Here is a 19977-nt window from a genome sequence, read left to right on the forward strand (position 1 = left end):
ATGGCAATGTGGGCCATCTCCACAGGAAGAGTCAGCCCACTGGTGCAGGGTGTTAATGTTCACAGAAGGGTGGTTGCTAGGACCTGGACTGCAGCTGGAGCCAGGGCAGAGCTATACACTCTCATGCCCTTTTCCTGGGTTTGCCCATTGCCCTCAAGTATCTTATTTGCAGATGAGGGCACGGGCTGAGTGGCTCAGGAATTGCAACTGTCAAGGGTGCTTTCTGCATTTCAGTGGTTCATGGGTGTTTCCCTTGAGATCTGTTTCTCTCCCTTTTTTGTGTCCCCAAATTCCTATCTCAAACCCATCCACCCCACCCATCCATCCATTCCATAAGGGCCACTAACTTTTTGTATTTTGGCACTGGGGATGGAACCCAGGGGCACTTAACCACTGAGCCATGTCCCCAGCCCTTTTTAATCTCTATTTTGAGACAGGGTCTTGCTAGGTTGCTTAAGGCCTTGCTGAATTGCTGAGGCTGGCCTTGAACTTGGGATCCTCCTGAGTTGCTAGAATTACAGGCGCGTGTGGCGGGAAGTATTTTGAGTTTGATTGGGGTGGAACCTGAGGTGTGCGTTGTGGAGAGGTGAGGCCGGACTGGAGGTGGATGTTGAGTCTGAATTTGGATATGGACTGGAGAACAATGGGACGCTCGTTCTGAATCTTCATCTGGGGTGTGACAAGTCAGAGCTGGGGTTTTAGAAGTTCCTCTGGAGTGGTCTGGAAAAGACCAGGCCCGAGGAGGGCTAGGGTGGGGCCACATGTGGATGGATCTGAAAGCTTTCTGAGAGGGGTGGAGGGTTGTCCAGTCCCTGATGAGCTCTGGTTCAGGCAGGTGGGTGGAGAGACAGAGAAGTCATTCTTTATGGGCACTGGCTTCCTCACCCGGCCATAGTCACTTCCTTGTGCTCCAGGGCACCTGGCCCCAGGGATTAGGCTTCTTGGGCACACAGATCCACAGGGAGCTGTCTCTCCTTCATGGGAAGGAATTTCAGACTAACTGCTTCTCTGGGTTCCTGTAGCTATGGCAACTGCCCACCCTCTGGGTTCCTTTGTTCAGTGGTCCACTTTATGCTTTGAATATAGCCCTAGCTACTCTGCCACGGCAACTTACTTTAAAATGAACATGTTTCTTTCTCTTTCTCTCCCCTCCATAATCTCAGAGGGAAGCAGGATTAGTAATCCATCCTAGGCTGAGTTATCTGTCCTTGGGCACACACCCGCCACAGGAACAAATTCAGACTTTGGGGATGGCACCAGATCTCAGAAATTACTATCTCTCAAGTTAACAAGTGAATCACAACTCCCAACAGAGAACATGTGGAATGTAGCCTTTGAATCACCTTCTTAAAACCCCCTGCTCCCCTTGAGGAGCAGAACCACAGCCTCTGGGACAGAAGTTCTCTGTTTCTGCTTTGCTAGCAAACCAATAAAACTTATTTTTCTCAAAACTGTGCCCTCCTTATTGGATTGGTATTGGCGACAAGGACGGAGCTTTTGGTAACAGTTCCTGTGTCATATTTGGCAGTCTCACTTTTTTTTTTGGTACTAGGAATTGAGCCCATGGGCACTTAACCACTGAGCCGCATCCCCCCTCCCCCCATTTTAGGTTTTATTTTGAGACAGGGATTTGCTAAGTTACTGAGGTTGGCTTTAAACTTGGGATTCCCCAGCCTCAGTCTCCTGAGCAGCTGGAATTACAGGTGCGCTGCACATTCTCACTTTTAACTGGAAGACAGAAGATGGCTCTTGAGTACCCTTACCCAGGCCTGTTTTGAGCCTTCGGGGCTGTGGGGTCATGCCACCTCTAAGATTCTAAGATGCACAGGGCTTCAGAAGACCAGCTCCAGGCTCTCTGGGTGTCCCCTTCCTCATTTGTGAAGGAAGGCAGGGGAGGACCCCAGGAGAAAAGACTGTGGCATGGTCCACCAACAGAGCAGCCTGCAGGCGCGCGTCTATTAGTGCAGTGAAAACTAGCGAAACGCTGCTATGTTCACGCATGAAGCAGGAACCCTGGTCACCTTCATACTTCGACCTCGCTCATCGGGCCCATCTGAGTAATCGAGGGTGCGAGGGTGCGAGGGTGCCGGTTCCGGGCATTGCATTGTGTTTACACATTCTCGTCTTTGTCTCCTATCCTCAACCGGTGCCACTTTTCCGCCTGCCCAGGAACACAGATGCACAGCTCTCTGAACGGATCCTCTCTCCCGACTGCAATTTCCCAGATCCCAATTAAAGTCTGAGTTTGAGCGGGCGGACGAGGAGGCCTTCCTGCGGCTCCTGCGGTCAGCTGGACTAGCGCTGGGGCCGCTGCGAGAGCGCTGGCCCGCGAGGTCAGGCTTCGGCCCTCGGAGTCCAAGTGCAAGTGCCCGTCCTGGGGCGCCCGCCCGGTCTGTGACGGCTGAAGGGGCACAACAGCACGTTCCTGCGTACCCCAGAAGGTACAGGAGAACTGCCCACATCCGCCAAGCCTGAGCAAACGCTTCCGGTAGGAAAGCGGGTCGTACGCGGCCCCTTTAAGGCAGTGCGCCCGCCGAGGCTTTGTGGCCCTCGCCGCCGCCCGTCGCTCCGCCCCGCCGACCCGCCCCTCGCGCACGCGCGCCGCCGCCCGCCGCCCGCGCTCCGCCGCGTCCAGTTCGTCCGCGCTCGCGCCAGGCGGCGGCCGCCGCGACGCCCGCCCGCCCACCCCGCCGCCGCGGCCGGCAGGTAAGAGGCGGCGCGAGCCGCGGGGCGGGCGGGCTGCCGCAGGGCCGCCGCACGTGTCCGGGGCCTCGGCCCGCCACCGTCGCCGCGTGGCTCTCGCCGCCGCCCCCGGGAGCCCGCCCATCCGCAGTGCCCCGCGTGCGCCCGCCGCGCCCGCCCGCGTCGCGGGGAGGGACCCCGGCCGCGGCCTGAGGCGGAGCGCGCCCCGCTCCCGGGCGTCCGCGGTCCCGGCAGCGAGAGGCGCCGGTCGCGGCCACCAGCACGCAGGGTTCGACGCGCCGCCGCCTGCGTTCGCTCACCTGCGCGCCCGGTCCGATCCGAGCCCTCGGTCTGCATGTGGAAGAGGCCCGGGAGTGGCTGAGGCTGCCCCGCTGAGGCGTCGGGCCGTTTGCGGTCAGGCCCACCGGGCGGGGCTGGGGCTGGGGCTGCCGGCGCGGCGGCGAGGCCACCCCAGATCGCCTTTCCTGCGCCCTCCTTCCCCAAGGCCCAGCCCCTGACCCGCTGGCCGCCTGCCTCAGCGTTTCCTAGAACCCCGGGCGTTCGGGAAAGATGCCCAGCCTTGGACCCCACTGGGGCAGTAGGAGCTTGATTCTCTTACATGTTAAATGTCCCACGAGTCCAGAGATTTCTCACTAAGACCATCCTTGTGTTGTTTCTCACCAGGGGACATCCAGTTGTCTGCAGGAGTCACCGCCCACCTCCAGGTGAATCCTGCTTTAGGCTAGAAGGAGCTGTTTCCACAGCCCCCACCTTCCAGTGGCCTCAGAAGTCCAGCCCCACAGCCCCTTGTGTTGTGCTGGTGTGTTTCACCTGGGTAGGGGCAGGGCTCAGGTTCTTGAAATGGACTTCTCAGCTCTTTGCTTCCTTTCGGTCTCCCTGACTCCTGTCTCCCTGCTACTTGTCCAGTCTATAAAGGAGATGGTGGCCTTGGGGTTACATTGGAGTGGCCAGGTTGCATTAAGGATAAGTAGCAAGCAGCTGGCATTTACTGTGCACCGGCGCTTTGTCCCCTGAGAGGTCTGCAGGACCCCCATGCCCATGATAACTGGGCTTTAGGCACACAGCACTGTCCATCTCTGGGTGGAATCTATTGCAGGTGACAGTGTGGCTGCATCTTTGTCGTGTGCAATGGTGTATTTTCTCTCCCTTTGAAGACTTTGAGACATGCTCCTTTTGATGGCCTGTTTTGCCCAAGTGTTGCATGGGACCTGTGCAAGACCTCAGTCTAAAGCTCTAAGCTAGAATTTACAGCATGCAGACTCATTAGGCAAATGGTAGAGCTAGCTTTGGGTATCGGGGAAGACCAGTGGTATTTGCAAGCATGTCTTTGGTTTCCGTTTTTATGATGTGTTCCTCGTACCAGGATCTGTTGTTAGAGGAAATGGTCGCTGACAACAGGTTTTGGACTGACATTGTTATGCCAAAGCTGGATTAAGCTGCAGTTTTTTCCCTCTGCAGCGTGAGTCTTAATGCAGGATGCCTGCATTAAGAACCCTGGGCTGCTTCTCCAGAGGGGAGGATGTGGAAACTCTAAGAGGCAGAGCCCATTCTGGTGTACTCTTGCGGCTCTTTGGTAGTACTGCATGGGCTTGGGAGTCCTGTGAATGTTAGTGTTCTGGAAGGCAGACTGCATTTGCAATCTGTGCAGGCAACAGTGAAGCCCACCTGTAGGTGCTGGCTGCTGGCTGCGTGCTCCTGTGTTCATGTAGGGTGTTAACATGGCTGCATTCCCTGGACTTATTTTATGGTTTGGATGTGCTCCCAAACTGTGCGCCCTGAAGCTTAGTGTCCTGACATCTGACAGGTTGGTTTCTGTCAAGAAGCCTTTCTTTTCTTTCTTTCTTTCTTTTTTTTTTTTTAAATATGTCAAAGGCTCCTGGAATCCCTTGAGTTTTGTTGGCATTCTCTGTGCTGCATTTCTGCAGATGCTTGGACAACACTATAGGAAGCCCTGCTGTGGGTGGGATGTCTCTTAGGATCACAGAAGGGGTGAGAGCAGGAGTATCTTGGTGGTGTCTGAGAAGTGTGGTCTGGAGTTAGGGTAATAGTTATGTTCTCCAGTTGGAACAGTTTCTTTGCAGAAGGACTCAATATGGTTGAGTGATTCTTTCTTATTCTTTCTCCTGGAAATGAATCCAGGGGTGGGGTAATGTAGATAGAACCCAGGGCCTTGTGCATGCTAGTGAGCTACACCCCCAGTTCTGAAAATTAATTTTCTTAAAAATGATTTGTTTTTAGGCCTCCATTAAAGGGTTTGATTAGCAGACAGGCTCTTCCATTGTGAATCTTCATCTGAGGTTCTCTGCCCAGTGGGTTTCAGAGCAATGGCCACGGAGGAGAAGAAGCCTGAGACGGAGGCTGCAAGAGCCCAGCCCACCCCCTCCTCATCTGCCACACAGAGCAAGGTATGCTCCTTGCCATAAGCCAGGAGCTCATAAGCCAGTTTTATTCATTGGCCACATAATATTATGAGTGCCTACTGTCATGCAGGATTCCCACATCTGTCACCTGAGAGGAAATAGTGGTGGGGAGGTTGGTTCTGATTGTAGGTCTGTGGTACCCAGAAAACATCTCTGAGCAATCACCTCCATCATTCCATATGTTCTGCAGACCCCCCTCCCCAGGCACAGGAAGCAAGGCCTTCAGATGCCCTCTGGGAGGCCTGGGCATGCTGGAGCTTTGTGGAGTTGGTGACTGGGGCAGGTGTCGGGGACAGGGCAGGGCCCCAAGGAACCTCAGACATGTACCTGGAATGGTGGAGTTGCTGTGCCGAGGGGGGACTGCAAGAGAAACAGGACTTTGAGGGGGAGGTCATGGACTGAGACTTAGATGTGGTCAATGTGAAGAATGATGTCATGCGGTCTGTAGGCACTTGGTGTCTCATGGGTTGGAGCTCAAAGGGTAGACCTGCATGTGGAGTTGACTGGGGGTCCAGTCAGTCGATGTGGCAGTGGTGGTTCCTTTGGCTCACTTCAGCTGCACTCTCTCCAACAGCCCACACCTGTTAAACCAAACTATGCTCTGAAATTCACTCTGGCTGGCCACACGAAAGCTGTGTCCTCTGTGAAGTTCAGCCCCAATGGAGAGTGGTTGGCAAGTTCATGTGCGTATCATGGAGCACCTCAGCTACTGGGACGGGTGGTCTGAGTTACAGATCAGAGTGGGGTGGGCTTGCTTTCCAGGGGCTAGTGGTAAGTGGCACGTCCTTTCTCTGAAACTGAAGAATCACAGCCTGTTGAAATTGTGCCCATTACACCCTGCAGTGAAGCAGCAGAGTGGGGACTGGCCCCTCCTACTTGTGACTGTGCCTGCCAGTCCCTGAGAGATCTGGGCTGATTAGCAGGGGCTCAGGGTATGGGAACAACCCAGGCTCCTGCCTCTGGGTAACCGCACAATGATACTCCTGCTCTGAGCATCAGCTCCTTTTCATTTCTTTCAGCTGCTGATAAACTCATTAAAATTTGGGGAGCATATGATGGGAAGTTTGAGAAGACCATCTCTGGTCACAAGCTGGTAGGTGTCAGGAGCAGGTGGCTGGGGTGCTCATGGGGCTGGGAGGTGCGGCTGAGTGCTCTCAGGGTGTGACTGGCCTGCTGCTGTTCTCTAGCTCTTCACTTCCACAGGTGTGCGCCTGCCTGTCTGTGAGGCTGCAGGGCCACCTTCCTGGGTCCTGTGTGTATATCCCCATGGCTCACACCAGCTAAAGGAGTTCCCCAGGGGGGTGATGTGTGTTTGGGATTTTGGCCTCTTACTGGCTAGCGTGTTTTGTCCTGGAGAACAGTTACCATGTTTTCTTCCTCAAGGGAATATCGGACGTAGCCTGGTCATCAGATTCCAATCTCCTTGTTTCTGCCTCCGATGATAAAACCTTGAAGATCTGGGATGTGAGCTCGGTGAGTGATACTGGTCCTCTGTGGGGAGAGGTATGGAGGAGGGCAGGGGGCCAGGATAGGTGGAATGGGAATGACTGGCCACTCGCGGTCAGTACTGGTGTTTGGAGCCACATGGTCCCATGCCGCAATGTTTCAGGGCAAGTGTCTGAAGACATTGAAGGGGCACAGTAACTACGTCTTCTGCTGCAACTTCAACCCGCAGTCCAACCTCATCGTCTCAGGGTCTGTAAGTGCGCTGCTCTCTCCTCTGGGAGGCGCGGTGGGTGTGTGGTTCCTGTGCCATGCCCAGCACGGGACGGGCAGTTCTGGGCTCTGGGGCCTCTGGCATGGCACCTCCTTCCTGTAGTCACTTCAGTCGCCCCTCTTGTCTTCAGTTTGATGAAAGTGTGAGGATATGGGACGTGAAAACGGGGAAGTGTCTCAAGACGCTGCCAGCTCACTCGGATCCAGTCTCAGCTGTAAGTCCCCTGATGGGCGCACATGGCCTCCCCGGCACACTTGTGATGGTGTGCTGCCTCTGGGGCCAAGAGACCTCAGGCCTGTGTGCTGTGGAGAAGGGGGGGGGGGTGCCTGGGGACATGCCCACAGGATGGGGGTGGCTACTCCCGGAAGGGTGTTTGGAGAAGAGGGAGCTGCGTGGCAGGCAGGGCGACCACAGTTAGGTGAGTTCTGTGTGCGAGAGCTTTGACAGATGGGGTGGCAGGGCTGGCCCAGTCATGGCGAGAACCCTGGGAGCCCTTGTGGGCAGGGGTTTGTGTCCCTCCATTGCACGCACACTGTCTCAGTGTGCAGAACAGACTGACAGGAGTCAGACTCCATGGAAAGTACAGGCTGCCATTTAAAAGAGTGGCCCAAGACTTGGTGAAGCTCAGACCGAGTGCTTCCTGGGCACTCACGAGACTCTGGGTTCCATCCCAGCATCCCACAGGCAGGGGCTTGAAGGTCTCTGTGTTAGTGAGAGCCCCAGGCAGTCTCGCGGCTGTGCTGGAGAGTGGAAGGGTCCTGCAAGGGCCGTGTGTGGTTGTTGCTGGCCAGCACAGGTGGCTCGCTGGTCATTTTCTTGGTGCAGGACCACTAGTGCTAACTAGCTGCAGCCCCAGTCCTTTAGTTTTCACGATTGGAATGGGGTCTTACTACATTGCCCAGGCTGGCCTCAAACTTGAGACTCTCTTGCTGCAGCCTTCTGAGCAACTGAGACTATCGGTGTCGCCTCTGTGCCTGGTGAACTGCTCTCTTTGAAGTCCTGGTGGTGCAGGATTTTAAGCATTTTTGGCTTTGGAAAGCTTTTGCCCAGTTGAGACCACACTTCAAGCAGATGTGCAGTCTGGTCCTTGCTGGTCCAGAGCTGCTGCTAATGCAGGGGATGTTCTGCTGTGAGAGGCACCCAGGCAGCAGTTTGCGCTGGCTTGGCCTGACCCATTGCCAGACCCTGCCCTCCAGAACGTGAGGCCCCAGGGTAGAGCTGACTTTCACATGGGATTATGAGTGAGCCAGGAAAGTGGTGTCCCTGAGCAGGATGCCAGAACTTGGGAGCATCACAGTGGTGAGGGCTGCAGGACTGTCTTCCCGTGGTTTCCTGCAAAGCTCACCTGTGTGCACTCAGTGGAAAGGCAGGCAGGCGAGGGGAGGAGTCTCCTGAGCTCTGCCCCAGGCAGGTTCTGAGAGCTGGCACTGTCGACCGTGGGCTTCTGTTCTCTGCATGTCTTTGGCCTTCTTTGCTGCCATTCTGTTTCTAGAGGGTAGTGGTCCTGTCTGCTGCTGTCTGCCACTTCAGAAGGTCCCTTGGGCGTTCTGGTTGTGTGTCAATGGCTTTGGGACCCACTGTGCGCTCGTTACCTTGATGGATACATTTGGTCACCTCACTTGTGCAATGACTCGGCTTGCACAGTGTTGGCACTTGGGGACAGTGAGCAGGCGTGTCTTGGAGCAGGAGACTGGGCTGCGTGTGCTTGGCCGACTCCTCTGGCCCCACACGGGTTGTCAGCCCCACTGCTCTGCCAAGCCCCACCCACACGCCCACTCGCTCTCCGTCCTGTGTGTTTTTGTGTCCACTCCACTGGGTGTTGCCGGCAGCCCTCAGAGAGCTCTTGCTGGCAGTTCATCCCCTGTGGTCTCTGCCTTGCTGCTGGACTTTCCCCTACTCCGGTGTGGACTGTGTTGCCTCGAATCTGAATGTCAGTTGGATGGAAAAGCCACATCGAATGGACCACTTTTGCTGGCAGGTAGTTGAGTGGAGCATGGAACTAGGCTTGTGAGCTTGGGGGCCTGTTGGCTCATTGCTGTGACGCAGAGCAGCCTCAACGGGAAAGGCTGAGTGTGGGCAGCGGGGGGCTGTTAGTTGGAGAGACCTTTAGGGACAGCCCTGAGGTGGTGGGCTAAGGACCTGGTGCTGCAGGAGCAGCCCCCTGTGTGGACAGTAGAAGCAGTGATGACCATCAGGAAGCTCGGAGCTGCACCAAGGGGTCTCATGTGGCCCGAGCAGGGGCAGCACAGCTGAGAAGTGTCAGATATCTCTCATGTCTCCGGTAGTCCTTGCTGAACAGTATCTAAGGCTGAGTAAGCCTGCCCGTTTTGCCTGTTCCTCTTGCTGTGGACTGTAGCTGTGAGGGACCTTGCCACAGTCTTGCACTGCCCCATGAAGTCCAGCTGATGTCCCTGGGTGAGCCACCTGGGCCAGCAGCAGCCCTCCTGAGCTTGTTTGACAAGCATGTTCCTGGGCCTGCCATGGCCCCAGCAGTAGGTTGAGGTGCTGCTCTGTGCGGGAGCAGCTCTCCAGGAGCCCCTCTGGATGTGGCCTTCACCATGTCTGGAGACTTGGTTGTCACAGTCAGGTGCTGCGGGTCCCTGGTAGGTGTGGGACCAGGCTGCGGCTATCCAGGGCAGAGTCTGCTGAACTCTGCGGTGCCCGGGTGGTGGAGCACACAGAGCTGGAGCCCCGTCCTGTGTGGTGGCACCAGGGGGGCTCCCTGTGGCTTGACTTACATAGGAAAAAGAAGCAGGGAGCAAGGCAGTTATGCTTGTAAAAAGACTTGTTCTGGGTCATATCTACCAGGTCAGTGACAGAAACTTGTGGGATTCTTAACTTCTGGCATTGTGATTCCATGTATTTCTGCTGAGATTCACTTGGAAAAAAGAATTTAAAAAGAATTGAAATAAGTCATTGATGAGTGAGGACTGTTGTTGGGTACAGTGTCCTTTCTATCAGAAAGTGCCTTGGCTGGGGTGTTGCTCCATGGTGGAACCACCTATAAAGCAAGTTCAAGGTCAGAGGTTCAGTCCCTGCACCCCTCCAGAAAAAAAGAAAAATTAGCCCACTTCCCTTTCTGGTGAGCAAGGCCAGACCTTTAGATGGAGTGAGTGGTTGGGTCAGTGGAGGTCGGATTGAACCAGTGGCATGTGGGGAGCTCACCTGTCCTGAGACAGGTGTGGAGCAGTCTGGATCCCTCTGTCCAGCTGAGAGCTTGGGTGAGCCCTCCATTTCAGGGCCTGCAATCAGCAGTTAGTCAGGTGTCTGTGACTCAGGCTTCTTGGTGGCTCTGCAGGGCACAGGTTCGTGAAGGAGGTTCCAGCCTGGGTTACTGAGAGCAGGGGTGCTCTGGCCTTTGCCTTTCCTTCACTGTTGAATTGGGGAAGTTATTTTTAGCTGTTTTTGCCTGTCGGCCTGTCCCTGGCAGGACAGATGAACAGACAGACCTGGAAGCTTCCCCTCCTGAAGCCTGTGGGCCTTGGTGGGTCTCAGCTGTCATCTGCAGTGCTCAAGGTGTGCTGGGAGGCTGCATCGTGTCCTCTGTCACCGACTGCCAGACAGGGCAGGCAGAGCATTGCTGAACTGGTCACTCCCATTGGCTGTGTGTGTCTGAGCACCTAGGAAAGGAGCAGGGTTTAAAGGAGGAGCGTGTGGTGAGGCTGGCATGGCACTGTCCTGGGTCCTGAGGGGAAGGTGCTGGGGAGAGGAGCTGACTGCTGATGACTGGGGATCATTTCTTTTTTCTTCCTGCTCTTTCATTAGGTCCATTTTAATCGAGATGGATCCTTGATAGTTTCAAGTAGCTACGACGGTCTCTGGTAAGTGATAGGATCTTACTTCATGTAATCAGCACGTGCTCATTCCAGGCCTGCTTTCGAGCTTTCTGACTCTGGGGTGCATATCTTCACCCTCCAGAAGTGCATCCCCGTGGGCTGCAGACTCAGTGCGGTTGGGGGGAAGAGCTAGGGAGGGAGACTGGCCAGGACTGGGGTAGGGGAGAGCCACGAGGTGTAGTCCCTACAGACCTTGAGTGTGTCCTTCAGGGCTCGTGTGGAGGGGCTGACCCAGCTTAAAGTGACCCTCTGGTGCCATTAGCCTGGCAGATGGTCTCCCACCCAGTGTAGGGGAGAGAGGAGTGGAGCACAGGTCTCGGCAGAAATACCCAGGCAGGTCCCCTGGGTGGTGATGCTGACCTGGTGGAGGTGCTCAGGGTCCAGAGGAGGAGGAGATGTGGGAAGGCACATGTTTACCCCTGCCCTGTGCCTGGAGCCTTGACTGAGTCCTGGTTGGGGCATGGCTCCTTACCTGTAAGTGGTTGGGGGAAGGCGGGACCCCTGGTGCTGGAGGACTCGGCAGTGAGGGAGGGAGGAGTGCTGGTCCACCTGCAGCCCAGAGGAAAATACCAGCAAGCTGAACCTGAGTGCACCAAAAATACTGTGTGACCCAGTGGATCTGTGGAAAAATGACCGGGTGGAAATGGCAGACCCCAGACAGTTGGTTCCTAGTAACGCTGAAGGCACCAGCCACGTGGGTCATTATCAGTAGAGACAGGTGCCTGAGCAAATCTGGCAGCCCTCCTGGTCACCCGTGGCTGGCTGGAGGGGCCACTGGTTATTGACTGGAAGCTGGAAAATCCTGTGGTGTGTGGGGACAAGCTGAACCACCTGGCCTGAGCCAGGAGAAAAGCATGCCTGGCTGTCCCTTCCCTCGCACCAGTAGCCATTCTAGTTAATGTGACAAAGGAAAAACGGTTGTGTGAGGTTGGGTGGATGCTCATATGTGATGCTTGGCATGTTCTTAACATTTTTACATGAAGCACTGATAAAGCATGGGGTGCTTTGCCAGTGTTCACCTACTTAATCCTTCAGCATGGCCTGGTTCTTCTCATCCCTACTTTGTACTTGGGACGCCGTGACTGGCATAAATACTTGCCAGTCGTCCCTCTGCTGTTAGTGACAGGCAGGACCCAGCTCTGAGCCCCAGCCCTGCTGCTGTGGCCTGCTGTACACTGGCCCAGGTGGACTACTTTCTTGTCCACTGGGAGTTGCAGCTAGAGTGGGACACTTCTGCGGGAGAGCAGGCCCATGGAGCTGCCAGGAGTGTGCTTAGCAGAGAACGGGGCATCTGATGGACACCTGCCAGTGCAGGGTGGGGCGGGCGCCACAGCCCGGAGGTCGGTGTCCCTCGCCCAGAGCCTCTGCACTGCGCAGTGGTTGCATTAGAATCCCTCCGGGTTCCTGCTGCAGCTGGGTGGAGGGGTGTAAGACCCACAGAGGAGCGGGCTCAGCAGCACGAGGAAAAGATGCAGAGCAGGAGGGCCGTTGCCAGCTCAGAGGCTTCTCGGAGCTGGGGCGGCCTGCTAAGCACACACGGGGTCTTGTGGGGTCCGTCCTTTGGGCGGGGAGAAGAGGCCAAGCCAGAGCAGCCATGGGGCCTTGTCAACATGAGGTACAAGGAGTGCAACCCAGCTTGGGGACGGGGGACTTACACTGGGAGACGGTCTGTTCACAGGTTATGGTTAGCAAGTCTCCCCTTCCAGCCAGCACCGTGCCGGTCTCTCTGGAAGTGTGCGTGCTGACACAGTGCACGGCGGCCGTGTGCATGTTGGCAGAGGTCACAGGAGCCCTGAAGCGGGTGCCGTTGGAGCCTGGCATGACTGTCCTGGTTTCCTGCTGCTGAACCAATGGGGTGGGTGTCCAGAAAATGGCACTAGCCTCCTTTGTAGGAGGGTCTGCCCTGCCTGGTGTGCTTGTGTGCCAGGGACCCTGCCGTGCACCCTTGGCCTGGGCTGCCTCCTGCAAAAGTGCCTACCCAGTCCCTGGGCTGTGGAGGCCGCTTGTGCTCACAAGTGTGTGCCTAGTTGGTGTGTAGATGGTAGGAGGACAGCCAGGGTGTCCAGGGTGTGAGGGGCTGGTCCTGAAGCCAGTGGTGGCAGCTGGCCTTCTCACACAGTTTTGTTCTTGCTTTGAAGCCGCATCTGGGACACCGCCTCTGGCCAGTGCCTGAAGACCCTCATCGGTGAGTGTGGGCCACGGGTGGGCCTGGCTAGCACCGGGCCTCCCCCTCTTCCTCTTGACTGTCCATCCATCTCCTACTAGCACCTTCTTCCTGTTGAGCTCTTTCCTCATGACACTTTGCTGCTGTCTTCTCTCAGGCCAGGTTGGGGTCCCTTGGCCTGTGTTGTCTGGTCTTGCTCAGGGCTGCTCCGCTGCGTCCTCTGAGCACCTGCACTCTGCAGCCCCTGCCCACCCCTGGGGAAGTGTGGCCCCCTGTTTAGGTGCTGCTGAGGTGGACAGAGGTACCTGGGAGCAGGCAGGTGGGAGGGGAAGACCCAGCATGGCTGGGCAGGGCAGGTAGAAGTGGGGTTTGAAGGGTATCCCCTGGGAGGATTGGTGTCCAGGACCCAATCACTGCAGGTCTGGAGGACCACAGCTTCAGGCTTTGGCACAGAAGGGCCAGGTGTTGTGGGAGCTGGGTGGTGGGTCACCCTGGGAAGCAGTCTTGAGGCTAGTCATTGTCCTGAAGCTTTTGGTGTGGCCCCATGAATCAGGGACAGTATACCTGCACGGCAACCTTGTGCCTTCCTGCTTTGGGAACCCAAAATCTTACTACCCACAGAAGAATCGTAACCATGCGTCAGCACGTCTCCTAGTCCATGCCTAGTGCCTTCCACCAGGTCCTGTCCCTGGTGCACAGAGACCAGGGAGGTGCTGCAGGTGCACACCTGTGTGCTCCTGTTACAACACTAGCCCTCAGCCAGCTGCCGGCAGGGGTGTCCTCATTTTACAGAGCAGGCATTGTAGGCACAGAGAAGTCAGTTTAATGGGTCTGAAGCCACGCAGCAAGCACAGTCGTTTCCCTGTCTCTGGAGGAGTGGCTCGAGGACCCACCAGCACCCTCGGATGCTCCGTCCCTCATCTAGAAGGGCGTAATATCAGTGTAGGGCCGCGCGTGTCCTCATCTCTAGGCTGCTCCTGAGTGGTCGCACATGTTCAGGGATGATCACGAGGAGAGGTGCCTGTGCGGTGCAGGTGCAGCTGCGGCGCAGGGTGGGGCGGCTCCAGCAGCACTGGGCTCCACGCTGGCCAGAGTGCGAGGCTGGCGGGTGTACCTGGAGCAGGGCCTGTGCGCTGTTGAAGGACCGTGTCCCTGCGGACCCAGGCAGTGCTTTGTTTCACAGCAAATTCAAGTTTCGTTTTCTGGAACTTCCTGGAATTTTTTGTCTTTACATATTTTTGACTTGTGGCTCATTGAGCTGTGCGATGCAGGCTGCAAGTGGCAGGGCCAGGACTTGAGCGCGGCGTTGGTGGGGAGAAGGCCTGAGGGGCAGGGCAGGGGGTGGGAGGATCGGGTGGCCCTTTCTCCTCAGGCCCAGCCAGCTGGTATGCTGAGGCCTGAGTGGCCAGGCAGCTGGCATGTCGGGTGCCCTGCTGGTGAGAGTGGACTGGGTTGAAGCACGCTGGCGAGCCGGGCGATCTGAGCTTCAGTCTGCCTCGTGTGCCTTTTCAGTGTGGGTGGCCAGCCCCAGCGAGCAGAGGCCCGGGCAGACCCGAGGTGGTAATGCCGTGTGCTGGGCACGGGGCACGGGGGCCCTGGAGGCTGGACAGCACCTCCCCTCCTCACCCGGGAGAGGGCAGGCGCCCTGGCCCCGTGGTGTGAACGCACATCTTAGTCCTGGAGGTGGACCTCAACATACCTCAGTGGACACGGGCCGTGTCTGCAGGCTCCACCTCGAGCCTTGGAACTAGGGTGTGTGGCGCAGAGGGGCGGGCACGGTGGTCCAGCCAGTGAGGGGAGGCCTCTGCCGTGGTTCTCAAGCCAGCTCCCGGGGAGGGTGCCCAGCCTCCTCAGGGATTTGAAGACCTCCGTCTGTGGGGCAGCCAGTGCCCTGAGCCCCCAGGTGTCCCCAGACTGGGGAGGCCCCTCAGGCACTGGGTTCTTCAAGTCCTGGGGTGTGAGGGCCCTGGGGGTCCAGGACGTGAGGCCCGAAGAACACACTGCAGGGCCGCCACAGGTGGGAAGGGGGCTGCCAGGGGTGGCGGTGCTGCACTGGTGGCAGCGGCCTCACACGGTTGTCGCGCACGGTGGCGGGGAGCGTGTCTGGCCGTCCTGGTCTGTGTGAGTCGGCGCCTGTTCTTCACGCAGATGATGATAACCCCCCGGTGTCCTTTGTGAAGTTCTCTCCGAATGGCAAATACATCCTGGCTGCCACACTGGACAAGTAAGTGCTCTATTTGCACGAGGGGCAGGGCGGGCGGCGCCCCCCGTTGGTGTGCAGCTGTGGGGTTCTTTGTGCTGGGGAGTGGTCCAGGCTCCACTGTGGCTGGGGCTGAAGCCAGGTCCAGCCTGTGCCTTGAGCCACTGGCAGGGCTGGTTTAGGGATTGTAGGACCCAGCAGCTGCTGATGTGTGGGGTTCTCATGCTGGCGTCAGGGTGCCATCAGGTTGCTGGACTTGGTGGACCTATGGGTCCCTCTGGCGCCGGGTGCCCTTCCTTTGGTGGGTGGGCTCCCAGGCCCTCCAGTCCCACCAGCGTCACGCCTGGTGCTGACTTGGCTGGTCGTCCTGGTGTGGCAGCGGCCCCTCACCTCTCTCTGTCTTCCAGCACGCTGAAGCTCTGGGACTACAGCAAGGGCAAGGTGAGCTCTGCGCGGGCGGCTGGCTCAGCCTGCTGTGCACCGTCCCCTGGGGTACTTGGCGGTGGTATGGCAGACCCGGGAGCCGTAGCAGGAGGGCCCCGGGGCCTCACATGCTTGGGCTTTCTCGGGCTGCCAGTCTGCAGGTTGAAGCTTGGACTGTGGGTTGGACTGGGCTCTGTGTCTGGAGCACTTTCCAGAGTTAAGTTCAGCCAGCAGTCTGTGCTCAAAACTGGGAATTCTCCAGAACAAAGGGAACCCTGGGGCCCTGACCCTGCCTGTATCCTGCCTTTTCAGTGCCTGAAGACATACACTGGGCACAAGAATGAGAAGTACTGCATTTTTGCCAATTTTTCTGTGACTGGCGGGAAGGTGAGTCCCCCTTAGAGCAGCTCCCCTCCTCTTCCCATCTCATGTCCTTAGAGTTTTCCTGTGCCCACAACACATTGTGTGTTCTGACCACAGTCAGGTCACAGCAGACCAAGTATTGGAGACTGCTGTGGAGCGCATTGGGCGTCTTGTCCCCTCTGCTGCTGGGCCCACCTTACTCTTGGGCCAGCCTGTCTGTGGGGCCGGCTGCAGCTGGCCAGCCATTGCCTTCCTGGAGTCTGGATGCAGTGGGTGTGGCTTCGAGCTGAGTGACCCAGGAGCAGAGCTGCTTGCTCCTGGTAGGCCCTTGTGCACTGAGTGGGGTGTGCCTTCTCCCTGGCCTGCCCTCCTGGTTTGAACTCTTGTGTCACATCCTACTCAGTCCAGTGCCTAAGAGTAGATGGTGACTCTGGGCTAAACGTGAGTGACAGCAGGACCTGAGGTTTGGTGGCTTAAGGGAGCAGCCTATGGCCTGGAGGCCCTCTGGCGATTGAGTGCCTGAATCTCTGAGCGTGCGCTGGGGTGAGGGTTCAGAGTGAGTGGCAGACCTGCTGCTGAGGGGCAGCTTTGTGCTTTGGGTTGAGCACAGCCTTGTGGGAAGGGTGGGGCCTGGGCACCTGGCTGGGAAGTGAGCCCGTCCCCATGCTGAGCGCTGGCCTGTCTTGCCTCTGGCGTGGTGACCCAGTGGATCGTGTCTGGCTCTGAGGACAACTTGGTGTACATCTGGAACTTGCAGACCAAGGAGATCGTCCAGAAGCTGCAGGGACACACAGGTGGGCCCTGTGGGCTGACGTGCTTAAGGAGGGTGGTGTGTTCCGGGCCTCACCTGCCTTCCTCCTGTCTGCCAGATGTCCATGTGGCTCTGTGACTCCACAGGGGGCGGGGTGTGCGAGCTGCGTTTCCCAGAGGCTCCGGCCTCTTTCAGGGATACCTTTCCCACCTCCAGGCAGATAGCGCGTGCGTCCTTGGCTCTGAGGGGTGGCTCCTGTGGACTTCCAGTGCCCTTGGGTGCCCCCTCCCCCTGGGTCCTAGATGCCCTGTCCCTGCTCTTTGACTTGGGTCCTGGGAGCAGCAAGTGAGCCCCTTTGGAAGTCTGAGGGGTGCAGTCTTGGGGTTCCATTTACTTAGAGCTGCAGACACCTGGCAGTGCCGACCTGGTGTGCCAGCTCCTAGTGCTAATGTCCCTGCCTGATGTGCAGTTGCCCTCGTGGTGGCTGAGCATCCCTGTTGGGCTTGGGCTTGGTAGTGGGAGGCACAGAGGGCACCTTGACAGAAGAGTGACGCCTGCTGCCCCCAGCACTTCCAGCCCTTGTCCTGAAACCCCTGCTGGTGGTCAGTGGCTGGGCAGGGTGTCTCCTTGTCCTCCTGAGGCCAGCGGGCCAGGCGGGCCTGCGCCTTGACCCCTCTGTTTGCAGATGTTGTGATCTCCACGGCTTGTCACCCGACAGAGAACATCATCGCCTCGGCTGCACTAGAAAACGACAAAACCATTAAGCTGTGGAAGAGTGACTGCTAGGTCCCCGGTGCCACAGGGGCTGTCAGGATGCTGACCCTGATGGGCAAGAAACATGGTGTGGCAGAGGAGCCCAGTTCAGGCCTGAGGTGGCCGAGGGGAAGTGCGTGCCACCAGAAGGTTCTCGAGGTCGCGGTGACACTTCCTGCCGGCTCTGCGCTGTCTGGGAGGAGATCCCAGTCTGTTGTGCTCAGAGAGAGGCAACAAAATTTTTAATTTTTTATTACAAGAGTGAAGTTCAATTTATCATGGGTTGTGTTTTTCAGTAATTGTTCTGTACATTTTTGATATTTTACTACCCAGTGCGAGCGCTGTGATCAGTCCCCGCTGGAGGCTGGGACCCGGACCACCTCCCTGGCCTTTCCCATCCTCACCTGTCACAGGGTGTCCTCACACCACAGCTCTGCCTGTCCGTCAGTCCCTGCCTGTTGTAGTTCCCAGCGCGTTTCCAAGTCTCCTGGAAAGTGCAGCGTTGTAAGGTTGCCCCCTGTGAAGGTCGTCCCGTGTTAGGAGTCGGGCGGTGGCCTGGCTGCAGTGTTCTGCTTCGTGCCAGGCCCGGCGCTCACACTGCTGCCCACGAGCTGTAATAAAAGGCGGGATTTTGTATACACTTGTCCACAGCGTTCTGATGTGAAGCTCGTCTCCTGGAGGAGGGCAGGAGTTTAAAAGGGGCTTTCTCCCCAGCCCCTGCCGCTGCCTCCTGTCTGAAGGCCGCCGTCCCTGTGGCGTGCTGTGGTGGGAGGGGAGCTCAGTTGTCATGGAGCCAAGTTCTGGAGCGGCCTGCTTGGCAGGAGGCGCCTGAGCTTCTGCAGACGGGTTGGTCTCAGGCCCACTCGTGTCGGGGGGAGGGCAGGTGGCCTGAGCACCAGCAGGTCAGCAGCCCCAGAAGGCACAGCCTCCTCCCTTGGTGGCCTCTGCAGCCAGCTCCTCAGGGGTGCTGGGTGTAGCCCCTTCCAGTCCCTGCCCCAGCTGGAGCCTTTGTAGCAATCTGGCATTTTGGTGGTCAGGTCTGGTGAGGTGGTGGCTGAGCTCAGAACCTCAGAGCTGTCACAGCTGCTGCCTCGCTGTGCTCTTGGGGAACCTGATACTGAGCAGGTGGATGCAGGGGTTCAGACCCAGGTCTGCAGGACTGGGTGGAGGGCACGTCCCCTCACCCGTGTGCCCCAACCACAGCATGTGGTGCTGGGGAAGCCTGCCAGATTGGGGTCTGTAGATGCCTCACCTGGACAGGCCTGGGAGAGAGAGTTAGGGATTGTCTGGAGGGCCAGTGGATCAATCTGCTGTCCCCAGCAGGCCCATGGGGATCCTCCAGTGGCAGCTGACAAACAGGGTGAGGTAAAAATCCTAGAAGGCATCAGGAAGGAAGCTTCCTGCAGTTTCTGTCTCCTCTGCAAGGACATGAGCACAGGGTTACCTGTTCACGGAGCCCACTGCTGCAGACGAGGGTGGCTTCCAGCGCCGGCTCTCAGCCCTGAGCCTGCCACTGCTTGGCCGTCACCAGAGGCTCCACCTGGCATTGTGGCCGTGCTGCTGAGGCACTTACTGAGGGGGAGGAGGGCCTGCCGGCTCCTGGGCAGAGGAGGAGCTTGCTCTGCTGAACGCTGTATTCCTGAATATAGTTTATTTTTTCTACAGTTGAATTCTGTTGTAGATTTATGTAAAAATACACCTCTTTTTGAAAATAAAGATTTTCATGTCTTGTAATTTTGTCCCATAAGATTTTTTTTTTTTTTTAACAGCACAAATTGGTTTTTACTTAACTTTGATGAGGAGCTGGTTGAAATCCTTCAGGGGTTCAGTACCATGATTCCGTGTTCGAGGCTTAGTGGGAAGCTGGCTTTGGAATTTGGCCATGACTCACCGCTGTCCTGGGGCTTGTGCCTTCCCCGGGCTGTTTGCCTTAGCCGAGTCCAGCTTTGTCTTGGGCACTGCAGCCTCCCATTGCCAGGGAGTTGCGTGGGTGAGGTGGAAATGGGAGCCACCAGCGCTCACTCCTGCCACAGAGGAAAGGGTGCCGGTCCTTGTTTATTCCATTCTCACTGTGCCTTTCCAATATCACTCCTCTGCTGTCCCCATCTGTAATTGTTCCAAAATGTGGGTGCCTCCAGCCACAGTGAAAACCAAAGCCCTTTATAGATTTGGGGATTGCTAAAGGCTACCCATGAAACAGACTAATTTTATTTTTGAATTTTAACTTTGATTTTTTAATTTAGGCGCTCTCTGAAATTGCACGTGTTAAAGGTAGAGCCGCGTGTGGTATTAAAAGATGTGTTCTGGTGTCCAGACGAGTGGGGACAGTGCACATAGGCTGGCAGCCCTCTTGCTCTGCGTGGTGTAAGTGCAGTGAGCTGTGCCAGATTGTAATCATCTCACTTTTGATCACAGACTATGTAAAGAAGAGGAGCTTGTGTTCTCTTCAGTCCCAGAAGTGCCACTTAAACAGCCAGCAAGGAAGCTTTGATGGTGGCCTTCAGAGGTGTGCCTCATAGAAGTCCTGCCACTGGGGCACTGGCCACACCTGTAACACCAGTGATTTGGAGGCCGAGGCAGAATTACAAGTTAGAGGCCAGCCTCAGCAATTTACAAAAACTGAAGAGGGTTGGTATGTAGCTCAGTG

General features: G+C 57.0%; 1 protein-coding gene across 3 annotated transcripts; it reads left to right on the top strand.

Moving 5' to 3' along the window:
* Positions 1-2622: 2622 nt before the first annotated feature.
* On the top strand, positions 2623-19064 carry Wdr5 (WD repeat domain 5). 3 transcript variants are annotated; one of them, XM_047524927.1, is made up of 15 exons: positions 2623-2706; positions 3367-3407; positions 4942-5108; positions 5698-5806; positions 6143-6216; positions 6507-6596; positions 6733-6822; positions 6971-7054; positions 10606-10661; positions 12815-12861; positions 14989-15064; positions 15448-15481; positions 15776-15850; positions 16533-16620; positions 17263-19064. In XM_047524927.1, the coding sequence occupies exons 3-15, from the start codon at positions 5028-5030 to the stop codon at positions 17361-17363; spliced, it is 1005 nt and encodes a 334-aa protein (XP_047380883.1). In that variant the 5' UTR covers positions 2623-2706; positions 3367-3407; positions 4942-5027; the 3' UTR covers positions 17364-19064. The 3 variants fall into 3 exon arrangements, with proteins under 3 accessions (XP_047380883.1, XP_047380884.1, XP_047380885.1); XM_047524928.1 differs by lacking the exon at positions 3367-3407 and having other exon boundaries at positions 2625-2706; XM_047524929.1 differs by lacking the exons at positions 2623-2706; positions 3367-3407 and adding an exon at positions 4335-4507.
* Positions 19065-19977: the final 913 nt, after the last annotated feature.

Source organism: Sciurus carolinensis, chromosome 14, assembly GCF_902686445.1.
Source record: "Sciurus carolinensis chromosome 14, mSciCar1.2, whole genome shotgun sequence".
In the NCBI taxonomy this organism is placed as follows: Eukaryota; Metazoa; Chordata; class Mammalia; order Rodentia; family Sciuridae; genus Sciurus; species Sciurus carolinensis.

What these genes read in the sequence shown, in the direction of transcription:
- Wdr5 (XM_047524927.1), top strand. Translation starts at nt 5,028, where the DNA reads ATGGCCACGGAGGAGAAGAAGCCTGAGACGGAGGCTGCAAGAGCCCAG. An exon ending in CATCTGCCACACAGAGCAAG is followed by an intron (nt 5,109 to 5,697) that starts GTATGCTCCTTG and finishes TCTCTCCAACAG; the next exon opens with CCCACACCTGTTAAACCAAA. An exon ending in AGTAGCTACGACGGTCTCTG is followed by an intron (nt 10,662 to 12,814) that starts GTAAGTGATAGG and finishes CTTGCTTTGAAG; the next exon opens with CCGCATCTGGGACACCGCCT.